This window comes from Macrotis lagotis, chromosome 1 (assembly GCF_037893015.1).
Source record: "Macrotis lagotis isolate mMagLag1 chromosome 1, bilby.v1.9.chrom.fasta, whole genome shotgun sequence".
NCBI classification, from domain to species: domain Eukaryota; kingdom Metazoa; phylum Chordata; class Mammalia; order Peramelemorphia; family Peramelidae; genus Macrotis; species Macrotis lagotis.
The window spans coordinates 488,524,671-488,544,548 of record NC_133658.1 but is presented as its reverse complement, the minus strand read 5'-3'; the positions used below and the strand labels follow the sequence as shown (position 1 = coordinate 488,544,548).

The following is a 19,878-nucleotide window of genomic DNA, read 5'->3' as shown; positions in this document are numbered from 1 at the left end:
TAGAAATGACGTCTATAGTTGTGTTTGCTCTATGTCTTTAATAGCAGACCCTTATCAGAGATAGTTGATGCTGTGAGGAGTAAAGCCTCCTTAAAAGGGTTAATAGTATTATTACTGTTGTTACTGTTATTATCATGCTGTTATCATCATTATTATTGTTGAGCCATTGGAATGCATTCTACCCTGCAAAAAAATAACACTTGCAGCTAGCTAAACCAACAAAAAATTTTTTGTAATAAATTATGTTCTGTACTCCCCCTGCGCAGATCTTGCTTGTAAGCACATGAAATTACCTTTGTTACTTTTTTGTTTGGGTTACTGGGGAAGATTTCCATGCATAGATTGTGACCCCTGAAGCCCAGCCAATGGTATTTGAGGAAGGGGGCTAAGGAGGAGGAATTTGTGTTAGGGCATTAATAAACCTTGCTTCCTGTACCCTCTTGTACTACTTGGCCTGGGCAACTCACGAGAATGCAATACATTCCTTTCTGCTTTCAAGGTATCTAAGTCTTTGTTTGGATTTTTGAGTAGTGATTTCTGTACCACACAATGAAAAGACTTTTCCTCTCAATTGACTGTTTCCCTTCTTAACCTAGTTACATTGAATTAGCTAAATGCATAAGCGTTTCAATTTCATGTAACCAAAATATTCTGTTTTATCTTTTGTAATTGCCTCTGATCCATTAGTTAGGAACTCTTCCCCCTACCTGTAGCTGGGAAAGGTAAGGTACCTGATCTTGTTCTCTTCCCTTTTTTTAAATTTTTTTAAAATATATTTTAAGATTTTAGTTTGAGACTAGTTTGTTCTGAACTTCTTTGATGTTTCTTAAATTTTTTTAATGAGAACTTGACAAAAGTAGAATAGTCTCCTTCCTAGAGTGAGCTCCTCTTTACTGTCAACCTCCATGATCCTCTGGGGAATTTTGGATCAAATTTCTATTTCATTATGATAATATAACTATACTCTATCACCCATGTGGAACTTTAATCCATGATTCTTCTCTTTTCCTTGTCTTTGATAGCCAATTGGTTACCAGATCAAATTGATTTTGTTGCCACATCAACTTTCATCTATCTACTTCTTTTTATTCTTGAGTTCACTTGGTCAACACTCTAAATCTCCTCTACCCTGTGCTATTACAGTCTTCTAGTTGATCTTCCTATTAATACAAAGTTGTCAGAATAATTTGTTTAAAGTATAGGTCACTGTCCTAATCAAAAGCCTTCAGTCATCTTCTGTTGGTTTTAGATTAAAATTCAAATTTCTTGGCTCATCATTAGAAGCTCTGTGTTATCTGGGAGTAACTGTTTCAGTTGTTTTTTATTTTATCTCCAGTATCTAGTACATTTTCTCACTTGATTAAATTGAAGTTTGAATGTTCTTTCAGTACTCTTAGATATAATTTATCTAAATGTTATATATGTCCATGCTTAGGATTTTTTTTTTACTTTCTCATCTTAAGTTTCATGAACTTGTTAATAAGTATGTTATTGTAAATCTTGAGTCTTAAGGTCATTCTACTTGTTAGGGAAAAGAAAAGTAAGAATTGAGTTTGTTCTGTCTTCTTTCTGACATGTTATCAATTTATTTTTCTTGGTCTTCCACCCCCACCCCCCCAGCTTAGCTAATCATTACTATTCATAGAAAACCCCAAGTCATTCAAGGCTTTAACATTTCTGACATTCTTATAAAAACTTCAAATCCCTGCATTAGATTTATCTACCATTTTTCTTATATTCAGTATATATCTTTATAAGGTTGGTGAATCATCTATGCAGTCATAGAACCTGATAGGTATAGTCCTGTAGACTGAACCAAAGAGCCTTGGAAATAGCAGTGCGTTTAGCTCACAGCTATCATCCAGGAAAACCAAACCTGTGGAAATGCAGCTACTCCTGCAGGTGCTATAGCCACATCTACTGAAGATTTAAGAAGTAAAGTTCTTAGCACTTACAAATGATTCAATATCAGAAATTGATATTTTATCAGTGGAAATTACATTAAAGAAGAGGCATTACTATCTGCTTTCTGCTGGGGATTTTCCCATCTGACCTGCAACTGAAGTCTTCCATCAGGAATATCTCCTTCATTAAAATATGAGCTCTGTGAGAGCAGCAACTGTTTGGTTTTTTTTCCCCTTGGTATCCCCTGCATTTATCACAATGCTTTGCATATAATAAGCACTTAATAAATGCTTCATTCATTAATTTTTAGATGTCTCCCATTTCTTCATTTAGCATCATTTAAATGTGTGTCATTTCAGTTTTGTTCTTCAGAGCCTTTGAGTACATTTACCCTGTAGAATCTTTAGGACTTCTTTGAAATCTACTTATGGATTAAGACTATGCCCCTGTTCAAATCCAGTCTCAGACACTTGATACTTACTGCTTTTGTGACCTTGGGAAAATCACTTTACCACATTTCCCTCCAAAAATATAGATAGATAGATAGATAGATAGATAGAAAAAAAGAAAGGAAGGAAGGAAGGAAGGAAGGAAGGAAGGAAGGAAGAAAGGAAGAATGAATGTTTGGGGTAGCTGGATGGTGAAGGAGGACTGAGTTCAAATCCAGTCTCAGACAATACTTACTTAGCTGTGTGACCTTGGGCAAGTTACTTAACCCCATTGCCTTGCAACCCCCCCCCCCCAAAAAAAAAGACTTAAGCTCCTTGTTCTTTTTATCTTTTGTTGATGCTCCCAAATGTCATTTCCTGTCAAGGGTCCTGTCATTATCACCTAGATGAAAAGTTCTTCAGTTGTCAGTTTGTCAAAAAAGAAGACTTTGTCTTGTCCCTGCCTCTGTCTTCTGAAAGTTTAAAGCAATTTAAAAATCTTTCCCATGGCCTCCTTATTGACTCATCTATATTTTAACTTCTATACCTACTTTGCCACCTGCTTCCTTACCTCTTATCCAAGTTTTTTCCTTTCTGGCCATGTAATTTAAAACGTTCTCCCACCTCAATATTGCTTTTCCCCCCCTTCTGGCTTGTATTCTTACCCACGGGCTCTTTTACCATGCTTCTCTTTCCATTTCATAGATTTCTGAACATAGCACATCATCTTGTTGTTCAATGCTGTTTCATTACTTCTTTTATCTTCTGCCATATTGTAGTAATGAATCATATCCCTCTAATTTGTAAAGATCTTTATAAGTTGAACTCTACCTCATTGGGTTCAAACCTCATTTTGTTTACAGTGATCCTTATTCTCTACATTTTTTGTTGTAGTTGTTCAGTAATTCAATTGTGTCTTAATCTTTGTGATTCCATGGATCATAGCATGCCAGGTCCAACTTTCCTTGACTATTTCTCACAGTCTGTCCAAGCTCATTTTCCTTGCTTTCACAATACTGTCTTTTCATTTCATCCTCTGTTCTCCTTTTCTCCTTTTGCTTCAGTCTTTCTCAAGATCAGTATCTTTTCTAAAACATCCCATCATTTCATTATGTGACCAAAGTAGTTTGTGTTTCAGCTTCAGTATTTGTCCTTTCCACTGATAGTCTGAAATGATTTTTAAAGTATTGACTGATTTGATTGCCTTGTTGTCCAGGACCACCATTCAAAAGTATTGATTTTACAAAACTCAGCTTTCCTTATAGTCTAACTCTTACAGCCATCCTTTACTTTTGGAATAGCATATGTACCTTTGTTGGCAAGGTGATTTCTGCTGTACATTTTTTTGTCATAGCTTTTTTCCCCAAGAAACAAGCATCTTTTAATTTCAAGGCTCCAGTCACTATCTGCATTGATCATTGAACCCAAGAATATAAAATTGACACTGAGATTTCCATTTCTTCTCATTGCTTAGGAAGTAGTGGGTCCAGTTACCAAAATTTAGGTTTTTTTTTTTTACTTTTTGCCTTTTTTAAGTTCACTTCAAACAAGCTTTTACATTCTTCTCTTTCATTCTCACCAAGAGGCTTCACTTTGTTCCATCAGAGTGGTATTGCCTATATATCTGAGATTCTTGATATTTCTCCCAGCCAACCAACCATGTTTGGTTCTTACTGTAGCTTCTTTATCTGCAGACAGGTTCCTCAGGAGACAAGAAAGATAATTTGGTATGCTCATCTCTTTGAGAACTTGCCATGTTTTGTTGTAATCTACACAAGTCAAAGGTTTATTACTGTAGTCAAAAAGCTTAAGTAGATGTTTTTCTGGAACTCCCTTGCATGCTTTATCAATAATCTAGTGAATATTGGCAGTTTGGTCTTTAACTCCTCTGCCTCTTTGAAAACCACCCTGCCTACCTGGTTATTCTCTGTTCATATATGGTCAAAATCTAGATTGCAGAATCTTAAGCATAACCATCCTGGCGTGTGAAATGAGTGCAACTGTTTGGTTATTTGAACAATCTTTGTCATTGCCCTTCTTTAGGATTAGAATGCAAACAGATTCTTTTCCAATGCAATGGTCACTGTTCAGTTTTCCAAATTTGCTGGCATTAACAGAACATGCAGATATTGAAGACTATGTTATTATTGTTCCTTGATATCTCCTGTAGATTACTGGTCATTTTTCTGCAGCTGGGTTATTTCAAGTCCAGCCATGAAGGGAGGTCCTTATCAGATTCATTTGATAACCCTTGTTTTTTACATGTGGCTTCATAGTGCCATGCGTCACACACACACACACACACACACACACACACACACACACACCTATTCCCCCCAAGTGGGAACACTGACAAATTGGTCCTAGTCTCGGGGACAGCAAGCAGAGGGCATAGAGAATTGGCTAGGAGAGGGAGGCAGGCAGCACAGGGAGTCACTTAACTTACAGCAGATTGGAGTTGGGAGCACTTGGGATGCAAGAACCCATGGGAGTCATGCTCAAGCACCCTAATTTTGGGGTCTCATTTTTATAGGATTCTAATGGCAGGGAGGGAAATTAAGTCTTAATCCGCACACCACCCCCTTAGGGTTGTCTCATTAACATAACATTGTTCTGGTTTTATTGCATGTTTGGTATTCATAGGGCCTAGCTGGCTTCTCTTGTATCTATATGTCCAAATATATATATAATATATGTGTGTGTGTATATATATATATATATATACATATATATATATATGAAACATATCTTTAGAGAATATACATTATATATGTTCATTCTATAAATATATACTTAAGTATACATTCTACACATATGGATTTATATCTAATTGAATTCATTAATATTGAGCATGATTACTCTTCCCTTTCTCCATGTAAATCCAGAGTTGGCAAATTATGATATCAAATCTGGTCCACTTCCTTTTTTTTTTTCAAGGCACCGGGATTAAGTGGCTTGCCCAGGGCCACACAGCTAGGTAATTAGGTCGAATTTGAACTCAGGCACTTCTGACTCCAGGGCCGGTGCTCTATCCACTGCGCCACCTAGCCACCCCTACTTCCTTTTTAGTATGGCCTTTGAAAAAAGATTGGTTGTTAGACTTTTTCAATGGTTGGAAAAAATCAATAGAAAAATATTTTGTGACACATGAAAATTAAATAAATTAACATTGCATTGTCAATAAATAAAATTTTATTGAAACACAACTTGTTCATTTCTTTATTATTGTCTCTGTTTTCATCTACAGTGGCAAAGTTGAGGAGTTGTAAGACCCACATGTGGCATTCTGATTGCTTCCCACTGCTGTTTAGTGTACAGCAAATTGCAATGACAGTTTTAACTCCACAGTCTTAAAAGTGCCATATGTAAAATTGTTATTGTAATTATTTTTATTACAAGTGCATATACATCATGTTGAAACAAGAAAAATATTTTATTTTCTTATCATATTTTTATTTAATTATGATTTTTAAAAACTCAGTACCAAATTGAAAGTCTTCTGAATAAGAATTTTCCCCAATGACCATTATCAATACATCAAACACCAAGTGGCTTTAGAAATTAACTTTTGCTTGCAGACTTAAGGATGTTTCTTAATGAATTCCATTTTAAATTACAAGACAAAACAGTGCTTATATGTGAAATTTATACTTTCTAAGTAAATTAACTTGGCATAAGTAATAATAAAGTAATCATAAGTAATATCAAGTTTTTTCTTTAATATACTTATATGCTGTCAAAAACTAAAACATCAAAACCGGATTGTCATTTCCACACAAATTTGTAGCGTATGTATTTTCTGAGCTCAGGCTACAGTTCTATCCTACTGTATTTTTTGGACCTAGATTGAAATTCAAAAGAAATTTCCATATTTCAAAATTAATTTAATTGTTCAATTGAGGAGCACCTTCAGTATAAAATTGATGATGATGATGATGATGATGATGATGATGATGATGATGATGATAGTTCATCTCTCATCCTTGAAGAAGACCATGACATCAGGGGAAATGATGCCATGACAACCATATGAATTGAATTTCAGTGAGGGGGGCTATGCTAAGTCACTTTCTCCTTTGGAGTCAGATGGTTCAGGATGACTCAAGATGGCCCTGAATGAGAGGCAGTCAGGGCTAAGTGATTTGCCCTAGGTCACAAAGTTGGTGAATATCGTGTCTACATCCAGATTCGAACTCCTATCTTCCTGATTCCAAAGTCAGTGTTTTATACACTGAGCCACCTAGCTGCTAATCATCAGCAGCATAGACATGCCAAAAAAAAGCAAATATCAAAAGAATCTAATAAAACCCTGTAAATGCTTTTCAAGTAATTAGTTTGATTCATTAAAATCAGATGCTCATTGATATCAATATTTGACAGTACCTCTCTGTGTGAACCTTCAGTATCAATTGTGGGAGATGCTGACACAGGACTATCTAACATAGTATGCCCACCTCAAAGAAGGTGCTGTGCTTTGTTAACAAAGAAGAATCATACCTGCACAAAGGAAATGTGAAATGTACAAATTCAGAGACATCTCCATCTTAAATGTTCAGATAGACTATTGTGCCCGAATCATGGTAGAGCCTTCTGAGCCCTTATTGGATTAACCAGCCATAGTTGAACCCATAGTATCTTGTTCACAACATTGTGATGTTATTGGTCCTCTTTGAATATGAAGGATGAGCAGCAGTTGCAAAAACATCAACTACTTAAAATCTCATTACAAATCAGCATTGACAGATGAACATTTGAAATTGATTTTAATGTTAGGGAGCCCTTCTTTGAACATCTGATAATTGAACTGCTATTCCAAAGGAAAGAATTCCATTCCCATTAGTAGACCAATATCACAAAAACAATTGCACACATTTATCATTGTATTATGAATTCCATCAAAAAATTGTGGAAATTTATTTCCTCTCTTTTTATTATCCTGTTATCCTTTCTTTCCTTAACCAGTTTTCATTCTTTGGTGTTCTATTTGGTTATGTTTCCAGATAGAAAAGCAAAGCCCTTGTTACAATTTAAAATGTCAACTTGACATATATTATAATGAGACAAAATGCCACTTTACTATAGTTATCCCTCAAATAATGTTTTTGAGGATTGCCAGGATGCAGAAAAATCATTTATATTACTTATATTCTTGCCGCTGTGAGAGTATATCTGTAGTAGTGGATAAGCATTTCTTTATAACTTATCCATTCCCCCATCCATTTGAAGGGTAAGTAGAGGAAGAAAGGTTTTCTTTTCAGTATACTGTTTGTTTTCATCTAAGGGAACAAGTCATCAATGTTAAGAATATCATAAATGTAAATTTGGACAATCTCTTCTGAATTATTTTCTTTGTCCTTTGTAGCTATTGACAGCTACATAATTCATCAATTAATAATTGTTTTAACTAAGGTATTTGTAGTGATAATTCACTTTGACCACTGAATTGAAGTCTTGGATATTTGTGTATGTACATTCATATGCTTTCTGACATCTTAAATCTATTTTATAAGTACCTGAAAGAGTTGATATAAAAGTCTATTAATCACACTGTCCAAATGCTCACTAAGTATGCAATTAACTAAGGTGGATAGGAAGAATTATTTTTGCTTTCTTCTAAATGTTTATTTTCTAGATATTTGTATTCAGGTACTTTACTTTAGAAACAATACTTTTAGCTAGTTTCTTTTCTTTGTTTATTCCAGCTCCTGGTGACAATTTGTTAACAGTACAACGAGCAGAATTATGTATAGCCATGAAGAAGTATAATCAAGCCCTTCATGATGCGGACACAGTGTGCAGAAGTAAACCCCTATGGCCAAAGGTATATATATATATTCTGTTTTGAATAATTTGTCTGCAAGAGAAACAGTACTTTTGTCTAGGGAACCTTTTTAAAAAGAGAGATAAATAATTGCCATGAAGTACATATGGATAACAGCAATTTCTGTATCATTACACAAATATCTTTATGAATTACTGTGCTTTTACTAATCAAGTTAAAAGATACATAGTCTTGGCTTTCCTAGGAACTTTATCTAATGACACTAATTTGGCCAGATACTAAATGACCTGGATAACTGAATAAATATTACTCAACTGTAATCTCTAAGCAATATAAATGCATTTTCTAGAGTGGTAAGTGAAGAAATATATTAGGAATACATATTTTTGCAATTTGTGCAGGTTTTATAATTAAAGTGTAAATGTAAATAATTTGGGGAATGACATTTATAGACAGTATACATGCACTATAGGTAGGTTTAAATAAAGGGGAAAAAATGATTAAGAAAAACAGAATTTGGGGCAGCTAAGTAGTATAGCAGATGGATAGAGCACCAGCCCTAGAGTCAGGAGGAACTGAGTTCAAATTTGGCTTCAGACTCTTAATTATCTGACTTGAGTAAGTCACATAACCCTGTTGCTTTGCAAAAAAACACAAACAAAATTTAAACAGGAAAATAGTGTTAATAATAATATTTGACTTTGGTCCCCAGATCTTATAAGTAAGGAAATTAATATTTTCCTCATACTGGCACAAAAAAAAGAACATTGATAAATAATAATAGTCCAGCAAAGTAAAGACTTAACAAATTTCAGGAAACCAAAGATGGAAATATGAAGAAACTTTCTGAACTTATCTTTTGAGGCCCCTCTAAATATTTATCTGTATTTTGAATTATTAAAATAAAAAGTTTGCTGTCATCAAATAAACACCAAGTAATACTGTAAAGAGAACTTAGCCTTGGAATTGTAGGGTCTAGGTTTAAATCTTGCCTCAAATAGATAATACCATTGTGATGGCCATGGGGGTAAATCACCTTACTTTTCTGGGCTTCCAATTCCTTATCTGTAAAATGTGATTGATCTAAATGACCACTGGTATTTCTTGTAAATATAAATCTATGACCTTGTTAATCATGGTTCTCTAAAGAATTTTCTCCCTGTTTTATTTTCTGTTCTTGAAATTCAGTGTTTATCAATCATGTGGACCAAGGTAAACATATAAATTGGGATGTAGCATTTCTTTTCAAATGAATGAAGTCCATTAAATGACTTTCTTATAAAGAAACCATAAACCTTTGGAATCATAGAAAGTTACCAAGCAGTTATTTCTCTCCCTCCTATTCCCTTTACCCTGATCCCCTGAAATAAAAATAACAAAACTCTTGTCACAAATATGTGAAGTCAGACAGAACAAACTGCTATTTGGACCATGTCCAAAAACGAATGTCTCATTCTGCATATGGAGTTCCAACACTTCTCTAAAGAAAATGTATAGCATTCTTCATCTTTGGTGTTCTGAAATCTTAGTTGGTCTTTAATGTTGATTGTAGATCTTAAAGATTTCAAAGTTGTATCTTTTTACAGGGGTAAAGTATAGATTTTTCTTCTGCTCATTCATTCTGCATTAGTTCATATAAGTCTTTTCAGGTTACTCTGAAATTGTCCCTTTCATCATTTCTTATAACACAATAATATTTCATTACGTTTTTCTACCCCCCTTTTTTCAGCCATTCCCCTGATCAATTTATTTAGCCTCAGAAAGACTATAGCAGTAAGTTGCAGAGCTAGAGTATGAACCCAGATGTCCTCTAAGTACAGTTCTTGATTCCAGTATACCACAAGGCCTTTCTTCTCACCATCCTTTAACTATACTTCTGTTTCTAAATTATATTGTCTTTTGTTTTATACTTGAAGGATTTAGGTGACAAATATAAACTTAGGAGTGATAAAGTATCTAAAAGCAAAAATTCTTCTCCTTCATGACATAATGAAGTTGAAGAAGCCATGTTCAGAAGAGAATGTGAAGCTATTTCTAGGTTTATAATTGGAGATTTAGGCTGAGGGGTTTCAGTTCTAAATATTAAATAATCAAAACACCTCATGGAGGCAAAAGCTGAATCTTTAGGGGAATTTTTAATATATGTCATAATGACTACCTCTGGGATTCAGCTTATGATTTAGAGCTGGTAAATAAGAACAGAGAGGACTCCTAGGAAGTCACTAGGATGGGGGAGGCAAAGAAAGGACATATTGTTTCCTTTTACCATGATGGAGTTGTTATAGAAAAGTTGTGGAATCTGTTGCTATCATGGAATTAAAGCATGTTAGAAATGGAATAGACTTCAGGGGTCGTTGCATTCACATCTGAACTGAGCACAAACTGATGCAAAGTGAAATGAGTAGAACCAAGAGAACATTGAACACAGAACAGTAATGTCATATGTTGATCTACTGTAAATAACTTAGTTATTCTTCAGAAATACAATGATCCAAGACAATTCTAAAGTATTTATGATGAAAGGTGCTATCCATCTTCAAAGAAAGAACTGATGGAACTTGAATGCAGATCAAAAATAGTTTCATTTTTCTTCTTTTTTTGTCTGTATTTTCTTTCCTAGAAACTTATGTGGAAATGTGTTTTGGATAATTACACATGTATAATCTGTGTCAAATTGATTGCCTGCTCAATGAGGGTTAAAGGAGAAAGAGGGGGAGAGAATTGGAACTCAAAATTTTAAAAAAAAGTTAAACTTGTTTTTCCATATAATTGGAGAAAAGTGTTAAAGTAAAGCATATATGTGTGTGTGTATGTATTATATGTATATGGAGAGAGAGAGAGAGAGAGAGAGAGAGAGAGAGAGAGAGAGAAAGAGAGATCTTCCAGCTCCAGTGCAGTTATATACCTATCCATCTATCTATCTAGTCTTTCTCATATATGACAATTGTAAATTGTCCTGAAAGGGGGGAAAAGGGTTAAATTTTAAGGGGGAAAAAACTACTCCCCCTTTTGAATTATCAATTAATGAATTTTTTGATGTATGGTTTTTTTGGTTGTTTTTTTTTTTTAGGTTTTTGCTAGGCAATGGGGTTAAGTGGCTTGCCAAAGGCCACACAGCTAAGTAATTCTTAAGTGTCTGAGACTGGATTTGAACCCAGGTACTCCTGACTGCAGGGCCAGTGCTTTATCCACTGCACCATCTAGCTGCCCTGATGTATGGTTTTTAATATTTGTTTAAAAAAATTTTTTTGAGTTCTGGATTTTCTCCCTCAGCCCTTTGACTCTTTGAGAAAGGAAGCAGTATCATATATGTGAAATCATGCAAAGCCAATTTCTTATTAGCTATGTTACAAAAGAAAAAAAAGAGGAGAAAATTATAGTTTATATGCAGATTTGATCAGTTCTCTCCTTAGAGGTAGATAACAATTTTCATCATGAGTCTTTTAAAATTGCCTTGGATTACAGTTAATCTTCCTTAAAATATTGCTGTTACTGGAGTGTTCTGGTTCTGCTCACTTTACTTTGCATCTATTTGCATAACTCTTTCCAGGTTTTTCTGAAATCATTCTGCTTATCTTTTCTTATATTGAATAATAGTATTCCATCATATTCATACACCACAGATTATTTATCCATTTCCCAATTGATGGGCATCTCCACAGCATGGAATTTCCTAGAAACAATTTAGTTCATTTATTTCATTTTGTAGTCATAAAAGCTAGGGCCCCCACCAACTAATTGAATGTAGAACCATTAGAACCTAGATCTCTTCATTCACAGTTCACTGCTCTTTTAAATGTCACATGAAACTGTTCACGAGAGTTCCCTCTTTATTTTTCATTATTCAAGTTCTTCTCCCATTATTTCCTCCTTAACTCTTGTATCAGATGAAGCAGTGACCCAATTCCCTGCCAAGAAAAATTCCTTACCTGAATCCCATTCTCTAGTCTGTCTTCTTCTGAAGATTGCCTCCACTTTCATCCTTAACTCTTATTAATCTTCTACAGATCTTCTCTGATGCCTGCAAATACATTCATCTTTTTCCTATCCATCCATCCCTATTAGGTGTCATCCTATATTTTGCTTCCCTTTCATGACTAACCTCCTTCACAAGGTCACCAATAATCAGTGCCTCCCCTTTTTTCTTTTACCCTCTTATTAACTGCACTATCTCATTATTCAAGTGAAACTACTCTTTCTTGAGTTACCTGTGATTACGTTTAAGTAATTAAATCAACCAGCTTTTTTTTACTGTCTTTCTTGATCTGGCCACAGCACTAAATACTGTTGAACACCTTTTCCTTGATACTCTCTTCTAAGTTTTCACAGCTCTGCTCTTTCCTGGTTCTGCTCCTTCTCATATGATCCCTCCTTTTAGTTTCCTTAGATGGGTCTTTATCTCAGTCAAGCCCATTACCTATGGGTGTCCCACAGGGTTCTCTCCTGTGCCCTCTTCTCTTTGTCCTCTATTCTGTATTTTCCCCCATATTCAGTGATTATCTCTATCTGTGTCTGGTAGATTCGGCCATAACTTATCTTATCTCCAGTCTTACATCTCCAACTGCCTAGTGAACATCTGTTACTGGATGTTCTGTAACTATCTTAATCTCAATGTGTCCAAAATTAATTGATTATCTTTTCAATTCAATACACATTTATTAAGCACCTCCTCCTCTGTGCCAGGTACTGTGCTAAGCCCTGGGGATCCAAATAAGACAGACAGTCCTTGACCTCACAGAGCTTATGGGCTAATGGGGGAGGGCAGATCACACAAGAAACTAGGATAGAAGGAGGAGACACCAAGCCTGGCAGAGCTATGGATTGAGTACTTCTTGTTCGTGGAGAAGGTATCACTGTCCTCTTAGACCCATAGGCTGATAACCTGGCTGTCTTCCTCAACTTTTCTCATCCCCTGTTTTCAGTCTATTGCCAAATCTGTCAATTTTACATTTTTTTATGTTCCCCCTATACATTCCCTTCTCTTCTTACATTGTACCTTATCTCACCTTATGCCTTGAATACCCTGCTCCTAGAGTAACCTGCTTTCTGCCTCTCAGCTCACCTTCCACTCAGCTGCCACAATGATCTTCATAAAGTACATGCCAGACCACATTCCCCTCTACCCCCTCGATGAACTCCAGCAGCCCCCTGCCCCTTCCAGTATAAAATAGTCAGTCAGTAAACATTTATTAAGTGCTAGACATATGCAAAGTGCTTGGGGATACAAAAAGAGACAAAAGAGAGTCCCTGCTCTCAAAAGCTCACAATCTAATGGGGAAGAAAACATGCAAATAGAAAACAAATAAGCTATTATGGATAAATACAGAATAAACAAATATGGCACTAGAATTATGAGGAGTTGGGAAAGGCTTCTATAGAAGGTGGAATTTAGTTGAGACTTCAGTTGAGAAACTTGGAGGAATAGATGAGCCCTCCAAAACCTGTCCCTCTTTCTTTTCCATTCTTATATATTAGTTCCCCTCCACATCATCTATTACTCAGGAACACTGACCTCCTTTCTGTTCTTTACATACAACACTCCACCTCCCAACTTGGTACATTTTTCCTGATTAAGTCTCCAGTAGCTGAAATTCCATCCTGGCTTCCTTCAAGTCTGAGTTAAAAATCTCCCTTTTTCAAGAAGCTTTCATAGTTCTACTAAATACTAGTATGTTTTTTCAAAGATTATCTCCAGTTTATTTTCTGTTTTTTGTCTGTTTTTAATGCAAATGATTTAAAATGAAAATAAGCAAATGATTTAAGATCTACTTGTTCTAAGCAAAATTGACAATAAATAAATCATCAGAAAAAATGACATGTGTGACAGTAAAGCAGAGACTTCCAAAAAAAAGGAGGATAAAACTGGAAAATCATTGCTAACTTGTAACCTGTCTTTTCTTAATAGCTTACATACCACAATGATGGTTGGTTGCAAATATGGCAAACTTTTTTTATATATGAAAAACTCCTGGGTTGAAAGTGTTGAGGAATATGGTCAGAAGAAAAGAATTATAGGATGATTTTAATTTTCATTTTTGAAAATCTTTGTAAATATATAATTATAAAATTACCAGTTACTTAAACCAGAATAGTCCACAGCAGGGGCAGGGAGGAGGGTGAGAAAGATGACTTAGGCTTACTTGTTTGATGAAAAATAGAACAATTTGAAACTCAAAAGAGATAAATTCATGATGAATGAAAGGAAATACTGCTTCTCTCCAAGCAGACATGGATAAATCATGTAAACGCCTGTCCCCAAAGATATAAAATGGCTGTGGGCACCTCTTAGCAGAAGATGAACTATCAAGTTGGCCTTAAAAGGAGCAATCAAACCTCCTATACATAGATTTTCTCTTCTGTCTATAAAATACTAGAAATTTCTTTGTTATCTACTAAGTAGGTAACTTGGAGAAATTTAGACTTTAATAATTTGGCATTGACTTCAGCTAAAGAATATAATAGATGTCATTCAAACATGACTCATTTATTTTAAAATTTGCTCAACACTAGTTTCAATGATTATTCTTAGAGTAGGAGGAATTACAAGCATATTGCATTTTAAGTATTTATCTTTTTATTTGCTACATATAGGGACATTATGTGAAAGCTCAGGCTCTTTCTGGTTTGGGAAGAACTGAGGAGGCATTGAAGGAGTTTCTCTATTGTGTTGCCTTAAATCCTGGACGAGGAATAATAAAAAAAGAAGCCCAAAAGGTAGAGTGGTTATTTGAATTTTTTTCTTCCTTCACATTGGGCTGCATTTTTTCCCTCTCTTTTTTAAAGTTTTATTGTATTTTATTTATTTTGTTAAGCATTTCCCAACTGCATTTTTGACATTGATTTTTTTTAAATTTTGAGTTCCAAATTCTCCCCTCCTTGCTGTCTCTTCCCTACTCATTAACAAGGTAAGCAATATGATGTTAATTATACATATGAAATCATACAAAACATTTTCATGTTAGCCATGTTGTTAAAACAAAACGAAAAGAAAGATAAAGTGGGGGGAAAAAGAATTTTCACTGACTTCATAGATTCTTTCTTTGGAGTTAGATAGCCTTTTTTATAATGGGTCTTTTGAAATTATCTTACATCACTGTATTGATAAAACTAGCTAAGTCTTTTCTCAGTCTGATCATTGTTACAATATTGCTGTTACTATGGTCTGGTTCTGCTCACTTCTCTTTTCATCAGATCAAGAAAGTTTTATAGGTTTTTCCCAAACCATACTGCTTCTCATTTCTTTTAGAACAGTAGTTTTCCTTCACAGTCATATGCCACAACTTGTTCAGTCATTCCCCAACTGATGGGCATTCACTTAATTTCTAATTCTTTGCCATTGGTATACAGTTTTGATATCTATGTTTTCCTTTAAATTACCTATTAAATGATACTTATCTACATTCTATGATAAAAATTTTATCACTCTGATATCTGAGATGGATACCATTTTCCCCATCTACAGCCAATATATATGTATGTGTGTGTGTGTGTATAAATATATATATGTATTTATATAGTGCTTTATAGTCATAAATAATCATAAAGCAATTTTATATAAAATAATGATGTCATATGTATGTGATGCATAATTCTGGATGTCTACATCATTTTCCTCTTGAGTGAATAATTGAAGTAACCACCATTTTTACACTTAGGGATTAAAAACTCAATTCTCAAAGTTTTGATTATATCATATATTGTTCTCAAAAAATCACTCAGTGGCCAACCTTTCTAGTGCTGAGCCTTTTTTGCATTTAACTAGACTGTTTCTAGGACCAGAGACAATAGCCATTATTGGAACTTTTCTCAAAACTTCTTCGATTTGGAATAGCCTACCAGAGCTCATGTTTCTTTGGCATAGCCTCCAAAAACTCAAGCTGGCTTCAGGCTATCATCAGTGTGATGTTAGTGGAAAATAGAACTTGAGCATATTATTGAGGACATGTATTTATGAGAATGTGGCCAGCAATGGGAATGAGAAATAATAAATAAATGACTCCACTAGACCAAAGAGAACAAGAGAAAGATCTTTAACACATTGGCTAGATCTTTTATGGAGGATTTGTGGGAAAATGTGTCTAAGATAAATGTTGGTAATGCATAGGATAAGAAGATGTGATGGGGTGGTATAGTACATCAGTGGAGAAAATACACTAAGGAAAAGACAGTGTCTCAGGTTAAAAGAATAGGTAGTTTGACAGCCAGGTACTATAATTGACAAACAGGTTCTATAACTACTGAAAGTTGCAGAACTTGATGTGAATATTCCCTCTGAGAAAATCAACCCCTCTTTTGAGAAGCTCTTCTTAACTTTAAAAAATTTTATTTGATGGTGGTATTTTTTTTAATGCACACAATGTATGGCAATTCTTTTAGTTGATTAGACAAAATATCCTTTATACTTCATCATCTATAAACTTCCTGAGGTCTGTTGTTTCTGAAATATTGTGGCCCCAAATATTTTCTTTTCTTTGTAATTATTTAGATAATGTGTGAAGTGTTTTCCCCAGCTTTGAAAAACGTACATGAAAATTTAACATCTTCCTTCCGAAGTCGAACACCTTACACCAGATTGAAACCTAAATTTATGAGTAATATAAATATCCAGTCTGAACTAGGAAATGATTCAAGTGCAGGATGTTCTAAGGTAGGAAGTGTATATATTTTTAACATAGTCTTAATTTGATAGTGCTATAGTGTTTTTAAAATATTTAGTAAAATAACTAAGATAATTGAATAACATGAAAATTCTACAAATAATCCCTAAGCTTTGCTTAATTTTAGTTTGTGTCTCATTGTAATATCAAATAAAGTACTCCATTGTTCAACACTTCAATTGTGAAAGTTTGATAATTTAGAAGGAGAGTGATGAAAATAATAACTATATCTCTTTCTAAAATTTCAAATACAAAATGAAAGAAAATAACTATAGTAGTCATTTAAATGACATTTTAGGGTTTTGTGTACATCAGACCATTTTGTTCTCAAAATAACTCTGTGAGGCTAGTCTACTACAGATGTTATTGCTCCTATTTTATAAGAAGAAGAAACAGGTTTAGAAAGTTTAAGCAACTTCTTCATGGTAAACAAGTTGTTAAGTGTCAGAAGTGGAATTTTAATTCAAGAGTCTTCTAGCTTTAAATTCAGAACCCTTTGTATTATACCACATAAATAATTCAAAAAGAGGTTAGAAGAAATGACCTTTAAAAGAAAAAGGTTGTATCTGTATTATTTTGTCAAGAAATCAAAAGGATTACTTTGACATTTGAGAAGGTTTTTTTTTTTGAAGGAGAATGGAACTTAATTGGATCTCTTAAGAAATTCTTACCATGAAAATCTGGCATTTTAAGGTCAAATAGTTGAGACAGGTTACAAAAGAAAATTGTAGGTTCTTATTTCTTTAAAGATCACTAAATATTTTTCCAGATTTCCCCCTTTAAATTGTTTATATCTTTCATTCCCCAGGATTCTTTGTACCAATTCAGCAAAACTCTGTCCCAGGAATCTGATGTCTATCAAAACTCTGATTCTTCTGTTTCGCAGCATGTATTTGATCTACATTTTGAAGATAAAAAAAAGACTTTTAAAACACCCCTTTCCAGTATATCTAGTACTAATTTAAAGAGAGAGTTTCCCACTGATTTGGAAGATGTACAGAAGCTGAGCATCCCTAACAAAATTTCTAAGGAAGGTTAGTGGTCTACCCTTCATTGGAGGATATGATGTATGATGGCAAAACATTGAGTATCGTGTATCTTAATAAAAGGAGTGGTAAAAAGGATACACTCTATCATGTTTGTCTGTATACTACAGCAAATTGAGTAAAATTTGTTCAACTTTGTGGTTCACCCCCTGCCAGGTTACCCCTGAGAAAAAGAAAACAAAAACTTTGAAAAACACTATGAATGGGGCAGCTAGGTGGCCTAGTGGATAGAGCACTGGCCCTGGAATCAGGAGGACCTGGGTTCAAATCTAGCCTCAGGCAGTAATTACGTAGCTGTGTGACCTTGGCCAAGTCACTTAACCCTACTGGCTTAAATTTAAAAAAGAAAAACACTATGCATTATTGAGTTCAAAAAAGGAGATAAATGTGATGAAATGGGAGGGGAGGAAATAGAAACTTCATAGGTGATGGCAATTGAGCAGAAGTGCTATTAGATTCTTAGTCTAGGATGAATTTAATGATTTCCCAAAGCAAAGTTTTCCTATACTACAGATAGAAGCCTCAAAACATAGGCATCTTTTTCAGTTTTGTGTAAGAAATGCTTGCACATATAATTATATATTTTAAATCATTTGTGTTTACATCATGACATATTATGAATTATACATTTCATATTACTCCAGATGATTTATTTTTCCCTCCTAAACGATGGTCTTGCAGAATAAATATCTGTATTTTCACATCAGGAATAATATTATCCAGACTGTAACTTTATCAAACCAATTAAATTCTAGAAATAAAGAGTCTAGAAAGCAAAGTTCATTATTGGAGGCTTCTTAGATCTGATCAAGTCAGGTCCATCCCAGCTAATTATATCCAGTTTAAAACTGGAGGAGGAGCAAATCCTAATAATATACAGGGGGAGCATTTGGGAGCATTCCATATCTAAGTTAACAAGAATGAATTACTATGAGGTTTTATTTTCCATTTACATATAGTTTTGCTTTTTAAACTTTTAGAATTTAAGCTTTAAGTTAAATTTAAACATATCACTGTGTGATGGTCAATACAAACTCAGGATAATAAATATCTATGATTCAGATGAATTGAAATGCATATTGGACAAAAATCTTTGTTACTAGTTTCAAAATTCTATTCCTTTGTCAGTCTGAAAATATTGCAACATTAGAACTTCGAGTAAGTAGTAAATTAGCTGATTTAACTTTTTTGCTTTGTCCTGTCCATGCTCTAAGGGCATTAATTAGCATTGAAGAGAATAGATGACTCCTAATGACTGTCATGTTAACTGAGATTAGTTAAAGGTAACTTGCAAATAGTTTTTAGGGCTAGTTTAACCTTCATGATTACCTACAGGGTCATAATTTCTTTGTGCTTGTTATCTAAAAGAGAAGCAATGTACTTAAACTGATATTTAACCTGGTATCTAATCTTTCTAATTCTGTAAAACTTTTTTTATGCTAAAATTGCATGTGACTTTTCTTCTAAAGAAAGGATACATATTACATTTTGTTATTCAAATGCTTTCGACTTGAATGTTATTAATAATATTGTCAATTTTTTTCTTAGATGGAGAGAACTTACCTCAAATTATTCCAAGTACTAAAATGAGAGAGAATCCAGTAATCTTGGTAGATGCATCAGACTTTGAATGTTCTCTTTGTATGAGGTATAGCATAATAGAACTATAGAAATAGAAGAAAAATATGTAATCTTGTTAAATTCTATGCCTGAGGGGTGGCTAGGTGGGTGCAGTGGATAGAGCACCGGCCCTGGAGTAAGAAGTACCTCAGTCTATGCCTGAAAAGCACAATTCTCTAGTACAAGGCTTCTTAATTTGGGGTTCATGAATTTGTCTTTTTTTGTAATTTTGTAATTCTATGTTTTTATTTTATACATTTTTATACATTTAAAACCATTATTCTATTAAGAGGTCTATTGGCTTCACCATACCTCCAAAGGGGAGAGTATGTGTCACACAAAAGCTCAAGACCTTTGTATAGATAATTACAAAATTATGAAATTTTATAAGAAGATAAAATAAAAATGAAATTGCTCCTAGAGGAGTATAAAAACAAATA

The 19,878-nt window shown here is 34.2% G+C and overlaps 1 protein-coding gene across 3 annotated transcripts in view; it reads left to right on the top strand.

Moving 5' to 3' along the window:
- The window catches only part of LONRF2 (LON peptidase N-terminal domain and ring finger 2), a 97,135-nt gene that overhangs the window by 41,723 nt on the left and 35,534 nt on the right, over positions 1-19,878 (top strand). For 2 of the 3 annotated variants that reach the window (XM_074213795.1, XM_074213793.1), the window contains exons 2-6: positions 8,036-8,154; positions 14,707-14,829; positions 16,601-16,762; positions 17,581-17,806; positions 19,367-19,466. In XM_074213795.1, coding sequence (XP_074069896.1) covers positions 8,036-8,154; positions 14,707-14,829; positions 16,601-16,762; positions 17,581-17,806; positions 19,367-19,466 — 730 coding nt within the window. Of the gene's footprint in view, positions 1-5,103; positions 8,155-14,706; positions 14,830-16,600; positions 16,763-17,580; positions 17,807-19,366; positions 19,467-19,878 lie in introns of those variants that run through there. The other variant, XM_074213794.1, reaches the window with a different exon arrangement.